The sequence below is a fragment of the Gorilla gorilla genome, chromosome 18 (genome assembly GCF_029281585.2).
Source record: "Gorilla gorilla gorilla isolate KB3781 chromosome 18, NHGRI_mGorGor1-v2.1_pri, whole genome shotgun sequence".
Taxonomy (NCBI): domain Eukaryota; kingdom Metazoa; phylum Chordata; class Mammalia; order Primates; family Hominidae; genus Gorilla; species Gorilla gorilla.
Window position 1 is genome coordinate 36,275,238 of NC_073242.2, and position 12,880 is coordinate 36,288,117.

The 12,880-nt window shown below is 52.2% G+C and overlaps 1 protein-coding gene across 3 annotated transcripts; it reads right to left on the minus strand.

The window, feature by feature from the left end:
* Positions 1-7,973: 7,973 nt before the first annotated feature.
* ZNF688 (zinc finger protein 688) lies at positions 7,974-12,843 on the minus strand. Of its 3 annotated transcripts, none has more exons than XM_004057505.5 (3): positions 12,690-12,843; positions 11,574-11,687; positions 7,974-10,204 (listed from the first exon to the last, which is right to left on the minus strand). In XM_004057505.5, the coding sequence occupies exons 1-3, from the start codon at positions 12,841-12,843 to the stop codon at positions 9,684-9,686; spliced, it is 789 nt and encodes a 262-aa protein (XP_004057553.1). In that variant the 3' UTR covers positions 7,974-9,683. The 3 variants fall into 3 exon arrangements, with proteins under 3 accessions (XP_004057553.1, XP_004057552.1, XP_018867516.1); XM_004057504.5 differs by lacking the exon at positions 12,690-12,843 and adding an exon at positions 11,998-12,293; XM_019011971.4 differs by lacking the exons at positions 11,574-11,687; positions 12,690-12,843 and adding an exon at positions 11,998-12,253.
* Between the last annotated feature and the right edge of the window lie 37 nt (positions 12,844-12,880).

The window sequence follows — 12,880 nt, forward strand, 5'->3', positions numbered from 1 at the left end:
AATTATACCAATTGTATTAGTTTTACATGTACATGGGGATCTTCATAAGAGAGGGAAGTCAGAAAAAGTGCCCAAAGCCAGGTGCTTTTATATTTTTTAGACAAAGAACAATAAGATTTCAGTGGGCAGATGCGGTGGCTCATGCCTGTAATCCCAGCACTTTGGGAGGCCGAGGTGGGCAGATCATTTGAGGTCAGGAAACCCCGTCCTTACTAAAAATTAAAAAAAAAAGGTAGCTGGGGGTGGTGGTGGGTTCCTGTAATCCCAGCTACTCAGGAGGCTGAGGCAGGAGACTCACTTGAACCTGGGAGGCAGAGGTGGCAGTGAGCCAAGATTGCGCCACTACACTCCAGCCTGGGCGGGAGAGAGACTTCATTTAAAAAAAAAAAAAAAAAAAAAAAGAGGGCCGGCCCGGTGGCTCATGCCTGTAATCCCAGCACTTTGGGAGGCTGAGGTGGCCGGATCACGAGGTCAAGAGATCGAGACCATCCTGGCCAACATGGTGAAACCCCGTCTCTACTGAAAATACAAAAATGAGCCAGGCATGGTGGTGCGTGCCTGTAGTCCCAACTACTTGGGAGGCTGAGGCAGGAGAATAGCTTGAACCCAGGAGGCAGAGGTTGTAGTGAGCCGAGATTGCGCCACTGCACTCCAGCCTGGGCGACAGAGCAAGACTCGGTCTCAAAAATAAAAAATAAAAGAAAGAAAGAATAAAAGAAAAAAGAAATGACAGGACAAAGAAAATTTGGCTAGGGCAGTGAGTAACTAGAATATGTATGGGGGGGTTGTCAAACAGGTAGGTACAAGATACAGATTACTTTGTTACGTATGTTTATTCTGGTCCCTTGTGGCTTCTCAGGGCTGTTTTCTTGCCCTGGTACAGAAGGATACTCCCCCAGAGTAAGGTTTCTGGCATGCTCCATGCAGAAGAAACAGGTCGGATTGCTCCTTCTGAAACTACAATTTCTCTGTTTTTAACTCAGAATATATCAGTATACCAGGCTGTGAATGTTTTACAGGAGGTCCAGGGGAGCCCCTGTGGAGGAGCCTGGAGGGAACTTCAGGGAGGGTGATCTGGCGGGAATCTCAGGAAACAGCTCAACCTGCCGCATAAGTGAGGAGAGCCACTTCTTTCCCTTTTCGGGGATCCGGGTGGGGCGGGCGCCGCTGAGCGCGTCTAGGTGGCCGCAGGTAGCGGCATCGCGTCCCGGATCAGGACGCGAACATCCCTATACCGCAGACACCCCCACTGCGCCAGGAAGCGGCAGTCGGCCGTTTCCGCGGAGCTCTCGGTCCTCAGACACTTTCCCAGTCTCCGTCCCTTCCGCCTTCCCTGGTTCATTGGCTTGGAGCCATGAGCGCGGCCAGTGGCTCCGCGGCTCCCGGAGGGACGCTGGGGATTTGCCCTGGGAATAGGGTGCAGGAGGTTCCACGGACGGCTCGACGACCGGTAGTAGCTTCGGGTGGGGCCTAGAGAGGACGGCGAGCAACTCTGTGGTTCCGGAGTCCAGAAAAATGAAAGCGCTCTTAGAAAAGATGGCTGGCGGCTGGGCACGGTGGCTCACGTCTGTAATCCCACCACTTTGGGAGGCCGAGGCGGGTGGATCACTTGAGGTGAGGAATTCAAGACCAGCCTGACCAACATGGTGAAACTCCGTCTCTACTAAAAATACAAAAATTAGCCGGGCATGGTGGCACACGCCTGTAATCCCAGCTACTTGGGAGGCTGAGGCAGGAGAAGCGCTTGAACCCGGGAAGCAGAGGTTGAAGTGAGCTGAGGTCGTGCCACTGCACTCCAGCCTGGGTGACAGAGTGAGATTCTTGTCTCAAAAAAAAAAAAAAAAAAAAAGAAGAAAAGATGGCTGGCGACAGTCCAGCTTCTCTTCATTTTAGAGAAAGGCATTGAACAGCTTGAATATCGATCCGGTGTTGCTGACCTAGTTTGTTCCTGCTGGAAAAGTCTTCTCTTGCTGTTCCTCCCAGGCGGCCTTGGCAGCGCCTCTTGCCCGTAGTTAAGATGGGTGCGGCCGCTTTGACCTGGGCTCAGGCAGGTGGCAGCAAAGGCTGCAGGGGAGGGGAAACCGGTCCAAGATTCTCGACCACCGAGGGCCTGACGTCCCCTTCCCAGTCCCTTAGAGGAGGCCCTTCGAGGAGGCCCAGTCAGTGACGAGGAGTCTTTTTTTTTTTTTTTGAGACAGAGTCTCACTTTGTCGCCAGGCTAGAGTGCAGTGGCGCGATCTCCGTTCACTGCAACTTCTGCCTCTGGTTCAAGCAATTCTCCTGCTTCAGCCTCCCGAGTAGCTGGGATTACGGGCACGCGCCACCACGTCCAGCTAATGTTTGTATTTTTAGTAGAGACGGGGTTTCACCATGTTGGCCAGGATGGTCGCGATCTCCTGACCTCGTGATCCCCCCGCCTTGGCCTCCCAAAGTGCTGGGATTACAGGCATGAGCCACAGCGCCCGGGGCCAAGTCTTTATTTTATTATTTTATTTTAGTTCTTTTTAAATTTTTTTCTATTCTATTCTATTCCACTCTACACACTCTCTCTTTTTTTTGAGACGGAGTTTCGCTCTTGTTGTCCAGACTGGAGTACAATGGTGCAATCTCGGCTCACTGCAACCTCCGCCTCCCGGGTTCAAGCGATTCTCCTGCCTCAGCCTCCTGAGTAGCTGGGAATACAGGTGCCTGCCACCACGCCCAGCTAATTTTTTGTATCTTTAGTAGAGAGGGGGTTTCACCATGTTGGCGAAGCTGGTCTCGAACTCCTGACCTCAGGAAATCCACCCGCCTGGGTCTCCCAGAGTGCTGGGATTACAGGCGTGAGCCACTGCACCCGGCCTCTACTCTCTACTCTTGAGAGGGAGTTTTGCTCTTGTGCCCCAGGCGGGAGTGCAATGGCATGATCTTGGCTCACTGACCCCAGAAGCCAGGCTGGAATGCCTCAAATTATTGAAGGCAAAACCTTAGCAACTAGAGAGAGGTGGGATTTTAGGCTAGGTTACTACACTGCCATGTAAATGTAAAGAGGAAAAATATACAGTTTGAGAGGCTGAGGCAGGCAGATAACTTGAGGTCAGGAGTTCGAGACCAGTCTGGCCAACATGATGAAATCCTGTCTCTACTAAAAATACAAAAATTAGATAGGCATGGTGGCATGTGCCTGTAGTACCAGCTACTCAGAACACTGAGGCAGGAGAATCGCTTGAACCTGGAGGTGGAGGTTGCAGTGACCAGAGATCACACACTGCACTCCAGCCTGGGCCACAGAGCGAGACTCCATCTCAAAAAACAATAATAATAAATAAGGCCAGGCACGGTAGGTCATGCCTGTAATCCCAGCACTTTGGGAGGCCGAGGCTGGTGGATCACCTGAGGTCAGGAGTTTGAGACCACCTTGAGAAAGATGATGAAACCCCATCTCTATGAAAAATACAAAAATTAGCGGGGCATGGTGGCATGCACTTGTAATCCCAGCCACCCAGGAGGCTGAGACAGGAGAATCGCTTGAACCTGGGAGGCGGAGGTTGCAGTGAGCCAAGATCGTGCCATTGCACTCCAGCCTGGGCAACAAGAGCGAAACTCCATCTCAAAATAAATAAATAAATAAATGTAAAGAAGAAAAATATAAATGACAGACTATGATAAGTACTAAAAATAAGAGGGTTGTTTAGGGGTCATGTAATGGGGGGTTGTTCAGATATCTAGGAAGTGTGTGAAATTGCCCAGGATGGGTGACAAACGCTTCACAAAGGGTCCCCTGTAGCATCTCTCACCGCTGTCCCCTCTTGCTCAGGCCCTTGCTGAGTTAGGCCAGGGGCCTCCTAGCTGGCCTCTGGGCCTCCAGCCTTTTGCCTTTGCCGTCCATCTGTCACTGCAGCCTGGTGTAGTGAAAACAGGAAGAGCAGTGCCTGGGAAATAGGAGATTTGGGTTCTAGGTCTACTTCTGCCACTGACTCAGCTTCATGATCTTAATTATGTCCCCTCCTTGGGTCAGGTGCTGTGGCTCATGCCTGTAATCCCAGCACTTTGGGAGGCTAAGGTGGGTGGATCACGAGGTCAGAAGTTCAAGACCAGCATGGCCAACATGGTGAAACCTCGTCTCTACTAAAAATACAAAAATTAGCTGGGTGTGGTGGTGTGCATTTGTAATGCCAGCTACTCTGGAGGCTGAGGCAGGAGAATCGCTTCAACCCAGGAGGCGGAGGTTGCAGTGAGCCAAGATCACACCACTGCACTCCGGCATGGGCGACAGAGCAAGACTGTGTCTTGGAAAAAAAGAAAAAAATTATGTCCCCTCATCTCTCTGGCTTCAGCATTCTCAGAGTGTATTCTGCAGAACGGTATTCCCATGAGAAGCTCTATGGAAAAAAAAAAAACAAACAGCCTTCTCCATTTCCCTTGACGGTCCCCTTTGGCAAATTTAAGGTTCAGGGCAGCCTTCAATAAAGAAATGTAGTCTGCCGGGGGGCACGGTAGCACATGTCTGTACCACATGTCTGTAGTCCCAGTGCTTTGGGAGGCTGAGGCAGGAGGATTGCCTGAGCCCAGGTGTTTGAGGCTGCAGTGAGCTACAATCATGCCACTACACTCCAGCCTGGGCAACAGTGAGACCCCATGTCTAAAAAAATTTTTTCACATTAAAAAAAACTTCCCAGGCCAGATGCTGTGCCTCATGCCTGTAATCCCAGCACTTTGGGAGGCCGAGGCAGGTGGATCATGAGGTCAGGAGTTCGAGACCAGCCTGGCAAACATGGTGAAACCCTGTCTCTACTAGAAATGCAAAAATTACCTGGGCGTGGTGGCGCGCACCTGTAATCCCAGCTACTCAGGAGGCTGAGGCAGGAGAATTGCTTGAACCCAGGAGGCAGAGGCTGCAGTGACCTGAGATCCCAAGACTGCATTCCAGCCTAGATGACAGAGTGAGACTCCTCTGTCTCAAAAAAGAAAAAAAAATTTGGAGATGGAGGGCTGTGATGGTTCTACAATAGTACTATTACACATTTTGCCACTGAACTGTACTGTACACTCAAAAATAGTCTAAATGATAAATTGTATATTATGTATATTTACCACAAAACAAAAACAAAGACAACCCAGTGATGTCCCAACATACTGAGAATCATGGAGCTGGGTGCAGTGGCTCACACCTGTAATCCCAGCACTTTGCGAGGCTGAGGCAGGGGGACTTCTTGAGCCCAGGAGTTTGAAACCAGCCTGGGCAACATAGTGAGACCCTGTCTGGAAAAAAAATTAGCTGAGTGCGGTGGTGTGCACCTGTGATCCCAGCTACTTGGGAGGCTGAAGTGGGAGGATGACTTGAGCCTGGGAGATCAAGCCTGCAGTGAACCATGATTGCACCATTGCACTCCAGCCCAGGAGAGAAAGCGAGACCCTGTCACAAAGAAAGAAGACGTGGTGTCGGGGTGGGGGTTAGAAAGAGAAGGAAGAAAAGATACTTAGCATCATGGGAAGCGAAAGCCTTGTGGGAGCGCCTCCCCCTCCCTAAGCCCATCTGTCAATCTTCTCCACTTGGTGTCTCAGCACAGCTACAGATGTCCTTTCTGCACCTTGTGGGAACTCATCCCTAGCTTGGAACATCCCACTTGCTGTTCCCTTTCTTTGGAAACGTCTCTACCCCCTACTCTCCCCGACCCCAGCCCCAAGCCTTTGAACCCTGCCCTTCCCCACTCCCTGTCCCCTAACCCTGTTCCCTGTGGCTCTTTCTCAACATGGCGCAGCCTCAGTGTCCGTCTGCAGCAGGCTCTTTCTGCACATCGCTGTTCGAGCTCCTTCATAAGCCTTAGTATTTGCATTCGCAGTCCCTTGCTTCATTCGTGTTCTGGTTTATCACCTGTCTCTCCCTCGTAGAAAGTAAGCTCCAAGAGGGTTCCTGTGTCTGTTTCCCCTGCTATGTTCTGGCATGGAGAATAACAGCTAGTGCATGGTAAACGCTTAGCAGCTATTTGTTAAATGCGCCAATGAGAAAGAGAAATAGCAGACAGCACTTGCCCTGTGTCCAGCACCAGCGCTGGGGCTGCCCAGAGCAGCTCTATGCTTGACACACTTCACCTGGTTCTGCTCCTCCCTCACTGGCAGGGCCTCCTCTCTCCAGCTGCACCTTCTCCTTGGCCTCACTGCTCCCCAGAATGGATCACCCATGGCCTTCACACCCTCCTACTCCTGATCACCCCTTGGTGGGCATCAGGTCCCCTGGCTCCGGCTCTCCATACTGGAACCTCTGGGTCTTACTGGCTCATACTGGTAGTCACCAAGCTGCAGATTCTATGTCAGAAGCCTCTCGTGTCTTTCTTCCTAATTCCAAGGTCACCACCTTGGTCCCAGCTCCCAGTGACCCTCACTTAGGAAAAAATGCCCAACAGATCTCTAGTGTCTAGCTGTGTCCCCCAACCAGGTCACATCCACACTGCTTTGCAAAGATACCTTCTGATAGCACCTGGCAAACAGCACTGCACTTGCTCAAGAACTTTCTGTGGCTCCTCAGTGCCACAGAATGTATCTCAAGCTGCTCTGGTGGCCTCTGTGGCCCTCCCAGATTTGACCCCACTTCTCGGCTGCATCTGTCTCCCATTCTTCCTTATCTAGTTTTTTTGTTTTGTTTTGTTTTTGTTTTTGAGACAGAATGTCTCACTCTGTCGACCAGGCTGCAGTGCAGTGGCACGATCTCGGCTCACTGCAACCTCCACCTCCCGGGTTCAAGCGATTCTCCTGCCTCAATCTCCCGAGTAGCTGGGATTACAGGTGCCCACCACCATGCCCAACTAATTTTTGTATTTTTAGTAGAGACAGGGTTTCACCATGTTGGCTGGGCTGGTCTTGAACTCCTGACCTCAGGTGATCTGCCCGCCTCAGCCTCCCAAAGTGTCTTTTATTCTTTCTATGAAGCAAGACTCCTTTGCTGTTTCCTCTGCCTGAAAATCTCCCCCAACACCAATTCGTAGGCTATGGGAAGCACAGCCATCTCCTCCCAGGAACATTTCCTGGCATATCACCAACCAGCCTAGGTGAGGTGGTGCCTCTGGGCTTCCTCTGTCATAGTGCCAATTACTCTCTTCCCACGTCGAATGTGGGCCCTGACTCAGCTGTATCACTGGAGCCCAGCACAAAAACCCACAGAGGCTTCAGGAGGGTGTTTGCTGAATGAATGAATGAATGGGGTCAGCTTTCGTCATCGTGGAATTCCCTTATTACCTAGCACAGTCCCTTCAACAGAAGGCACTCAACACACAGTCACTAAGTGCCAATTGTACCTTCTTTTTTGTTTTTCTTTTTGAGACAGAGTCTCACTCTGTCGCCCAAGTTGGAGTGCAGTGGCGCAATCATGGGTCACTGCAGCCTCAGTCTCCCTGGCTCAAGTGATCCTCCCGCCATAGCCTCTCAAGTAGCTGAGACTACAGGCACGCGCCACCACACCTGGCTGATTTTTGTTTTTGTAGAGATGGGGGCCTCACTATGTTGCCCAGGCTGTTCTCAAATGCCTGAGCTCAAGAGATCCTTCCATCTCAGCCTCCCAAAGTGTTGGGATTACAGGCGTGAGCCACCACGCCCAGCATGACTGTGCCTTCTAAGTAAAAACTGGCCAGGCGAGGTGCCTCACACCTGTAATCCCAGCACTTTAGGAGGCAAAGGTGGGAGGATCTCTTGAGCCCAGGAGGTCAAGGCTATAGAGAGCCATGTTAACACCACTGCACTCCAGCCTGGGTGACAGAGTGATACTCTATCTCAAAAAAAGAAAAGAGAAAAGGAAAGGATAAGAAAAGGGGCACTTACTGGGACTCTTAGTTTTCTGCTCACACTCCCCAAGCAGGCTGGGCTGGGACCTGCATCCTGAGTTCCCAGCCTGTGTTTTCTGTCCAGATCTGACTTCTCAAAGGAAGTGGTAGAGACATCTGGGCTCTGTGTTCATTTCCACCCATGCTGCCATATGGGAGTGAAATCTTGAGAGCATCACGTTATCTCTCTGAGTCTCAGTTTACTTATCTGCAAACATAGTTATTGATATCCATGCCCTGGCTCCCTGGCAGGCTTCTTTACACTTTCTAAAGTGTAGACCATCCACAGTAATTCACTCTTTCAACAAATGCGTATTGCACAATTACTATGTCATACATCTTGTTAAAATGTCAGTCTCCACGGTAACCCTTTGAGGTAGATATTATTCATCTTCATTTTACAGAGGAGGCACTGAGACTCAGGAGGTTCACGTGACTTACCAGCTGTGCCTGGGGTAAGTTGCAGAGACTAGTTTTTGTTTTGTTTTGTTTGTTTGAGACGGAGTCTCACGCAGCTGCCCAGGCTGGAGTGCAGTGGCGCAATCTCGGTTCACAGCAACCACTGTCTCCTGGGTTCAAGCAATTCTCCCATCTCAGCCTCCTGAGTAGCTAAGATTACAGGCACCCACCATCATACCCAGCTAATTTTTGTGTTTTAGTAGAGACGGGGTTTCACCATGTTGGCCACTGGTCTTAAACTCCTGACCTCAGGTGATCTGCCCACCTCGGCCTCCCAAAGTGCTAGGATTACAGGCATGAGCCATGGCGCCAGCTTTTTTTTTTTTTTTTTCTTCTAAGAAATGGAGTCTTGGCCAGGTGCAGTGGCACATGCCTGTAATCCCAGCACTTTGGAAGGCCAAGGTGGGTGGATCACCTGAGGTCAGGAGTTTGAGACCAGCCTGGCTAACATGTGAAACCCCGTCTCTACTGAAAATGCAAAAATTAGTTGGGCATGGTGGCGTGCACCTGTAATCCCAGCTACTCAGGAGGCTGAGGCAGGAGAATTGCTTGAACCCGGGAGGCAGAGGTTGCAGTGAGCTGAGATGGCGCCACTGTACTCCACCCTTGGTGACAGAGTGAGACCTTGTCTCAAAAAAAAAAAAAAAAGAAAGAAATGAAGTCTTGCTCTGTTGCCCAGACTGTAGTACAGTGGCACAATCATAGCTCACTGTAGCCTTGAACTCCTGGGCTCAAGCAGTCCTCCCACCTCAGCCACCCAAGTGGCTGGGACCACAGGCACGATGTGCCACTATGCCTGGTTCTTTTTTTTTTTTTTTTTTTTTTGTAGAGATAGGATTTCACTATCTCTAGATAGTGGTATCCTAGATATCTAGATATCGCTAGATAGCCTGTTGCTCAGGCTGGTCTGAACTCCTGGACTCAAACGATCCTCCCTCCTTGGTCTCCCAACAGAGGCTGGATTTGTGCCACCTGCATCTATTCTACTCCCATCCACTCCAGTGTCTGGGTCCCCTGCTGCTGACAATTAGCCAGGGTTTGACCACGCCCTCCATGTAGGTCCCCTCCCCAGGCCCTGGTCCCCCTCAGCATCTGCATCTGAAATAGATAAGGAGTGGCTAGTTCCTGAGATGATATAAAGGTCTCTGTTGCACCTGATCTTCAGATAACACTTTGAAATGAGTCCAGGGTCTCATTCTCTTCTTTTTTTTTTTTTTTTGTTAAACAAAAGACTGGGGAGATGGGTGGCAAGTCTAATCTATTCGAATCTTTACAGGCACTTTTCTTTTTACAAGTTGGAAACTTGAGGGATCCTTGAGGAAAGCCCAGGGCATGAATTTCAGTTCCGGAGTCCCCGACTCAGTGGCCCACCTCAGGGATCCGTCAGTCCTTCGTGCCAAGGTCAGGCTCAACTCCAGCCTGCGGTGCCGCTCAGCCGCACTCCTCGAAGATGTCTGGGTAGTGCCGAAAGAGCACAGGCGGGTCCCGGTCACCTCGGACGGGGGCCCGAGGCACAGCCCGGATCCCAGGCCTCCGGCCCCGCCGCCCCCCGGAGCAGGAGCGGTGGATCCACTGGTGCGCTTCCACTGCGAACTTCCTCTTGAAGCGCATGCCACACTCGGGGCAGGGGAAGGGCCGCTCCCCCGAGTGCATGCGCCTGTGGCTGACCAGCAGTGAGGGGTAGGTGAAGCGGCGGCCGCAGTCCGTGCACACGTGGCGCCGCTGGCTGGCCTGAGCATCCATGCTGGGTATGGGTGCCGGGGGCTGTGCTCCTGTGGTCGGGTCCCAGGCAGCATTTTTGGGTGGCTGTGCCCGTGCCGGGGCCACGCTAATAGCTGGGTCAGGGTTGCGTTCCACCAGCACTTCAGGACTCTCCTTCACAGGAGCCTTTCTAGGCCCTTTGGCTCTTGGGACTTCCTCGGGTTCCTCTTCCTTCCTGTTTGGGACATCTCCTGGGAAACCGGAATTAAGTTACACTTACAAACACTTTTGCACAGACTGTCTCAGGTTATAGAATGCTTTTCACTTAAGGCAGTGAGGGAAGTTCTGTCCAGTGATTAACACACAGGCTTTAGAACAAGGTAAACAGGATTCAGATCTCCTAAAAGTGCCTTATCTGAGCCTTGGTTCCTTATGCATCAAATGGGAATAATAATGGCTTTTGACTTCACAGCGTTACTGGTTTAGCTGAGTAGATGCATGTTAAGCACTTAGGAAGTGCTCAGGAAGCAGGGGCTATTATTTATTTATTTATTTATTTATTTATTTATTTTTGAGACGGAGTCTCACTCTGTCACCCAGGCTGGAGTGCAGTGGCATAATCTCAGCTCACTGCAACCTCCGCTTCCCAGGTTCAAGTGATTCTCCTGCCTCAGCCTCCCGAGTAGCTGGGATTACAGGAGCCCACCACCACGCCCGGCTAATTTTTGTATTTTTAGTAAAGACGGGGTTTCACTATGTTGGCCAAGCTGCACTTGAACTCCTGACTTAGGTGATTCATCCCGCCTCAGCCTCCCAAAGTGCTGGGATTACAGGCATGAGCCACCGCACCCGGCCAAGCAGGGGCTATTATTAGTGTGGTTTCTCCGTTTTTTGTAAGGTAAGACTCTTTTACAGATGAGGAAACATTTGCTCAAGGTCACTCCACTGGGGCATGGGGAAGGGAGAAAAGCCAAGTTGTCAATGACTGGGCATTTTTTCTTGTGCCACTTTGCTTCACTTGAGGAATGTGAAGGGCAGACCTAAAGGCACTTGCATTCTTGGGGAGTTTTAGTTATTCCTGAAAGAGGGAGAATGGCCGGGCACAGTGGCTCACGCCTTTAATCCCAGCACTTTGGGAGGCCGAGGCGGGCAGGTCACATGAGATCAGGACCAGCCTGGCCAACATGGTGAAACCCTGTCTCTACTAAAAATACAAACATTAGCCGCGCGTGGTGGCGTGTGCCTGTAATTCCAGCTACTCGGGAGGCTGAGGTGGGAGAATCGTTTGAACCCAGGAGGCGGAGGTTGCCGTGAGCCGAGATCGCACCACTGCACTCCAGCCTGGGCTACAGATTGAGACTCCCTCTCAAAAAAAAAAAAAAGAGAGAGAGAAAATGAGAGAAACCTGGAAGCCCAAGCATGTTGGACTGGGCTCCCAGTCCTCACAGGACCGCTGTCCCATGTTCTGAAAACTTTGTACCAGGTCTGCCTTCTTTACTCCTCTAGTACCCAACACAGTTGAATTTCTTTAGGGATGCTGGAAGTGGGGGCCTGAAAAGAAACTCTGCTAGACAGGAAGCCCTGGAAAACCAAGTGGGGGGACCCGGGACTATCCCTCACCTCTCCGAGCTCCTCCCAGTCTTTCCCCCTTCTCAGGATCCTGGGCGGCGGGGCTCCAAGCCTCACTCTCCTGTTCCATCCAAGAGATGAGGGCTGGTTTGGGGCCTGGGAATCCTGGGAGAGAACAGGGATCACAGCGCGGGCCTGAGAGGCCATCGTGGGAAGATGGCATTCCCCTCCAGGCTGAGGGCACCCCCTCGGAGCTTATACTCAACCTGGAAGGGGCTGCAGTGCTGCTGCCTGAATGAAGTGGATGCGGGTGAAAACACTCCCGAGGGGGTACCTGAAGCCCTGGGAACCGGAGGTGGCTGCTGGTGTCGGTGCAAGAGTGCGGGATTAGGGCTCACAGTCCTCTCGGCCCTTCTACATCATCTCCCCTGTGAACCCGGTGAAGGAGGAGGGGGCTCGGACCCGGGGCTCTCACCGAGCGCGCCCAGGTGGCCGTAGGTCTCCTGCATCACGTCCCGGTACAGAGCCCTCTGCGCGGGCCGCAGACAGCCCCACTCCTCCGGGGAGAAGTACACGGCCACGTCCGCGAAGCTCACAGTCCCGGGCTTCCTGCAACCAGGCCGGGTCTCCCCGGGCCTCGGCGCCAGGAGCGGGGCTGGGGGCGGCGCCATGGGGCCTCGCAGCCCCGATCGGCGGCCGCCAGGTCCCTGGAGCCGCCGCCTCCCCGCTCCCGGCCTCAGCTGTCGTTGTCCACAGGAAGGGCGGCCCCGCCCAGCCGTGGCGTCCGAACGCAGCCGAGGCAACCGAAGTAGCAGGGACTGGCTGCTAGGGATTCGAGGATTCTGATAGGGACAAATATAATTCCTCAGTGTTTATTCACTTCATGGCCGCTTGGACATAGACACCCGGGTTAAGGGACCCGGAAGGTGCCTTCAGAAAATATGGCGACCACCTAGCTTCAATTGTCACAGGCTGCTCTTAAGGGCGCCATTCTTTGACCATATCAAATATGGAGCCTTTCTGACTTCTCTGGCCTCATCGTCCCACTTGCCCTTAAATAAAGCCGCTTCGGCTGCTTTTTCTAGTGGGGGAGGCGGGGGTGTCTGGAAAGTAGAGGAGAGGCTTCTTGCCTTCAAGAAAGATGTAAGGGCCCGAAGCTTCACTTACCCCTCTGTACCCGCAATACGCAACGGCCGATGATTGGCGACGATCCCGGAAGAAGCTGCGCAGTGATTGGCCTGGGACTGGCGGGGCATTTGAAGGGACCCCGCGGTCCTGAAGCCTCTGTTGACAGACTGGAGCGCAGCGGAGACCTCGGCATCTGCGGTGCTCGGGATTGTGTCCCCTACGGTCTCTTA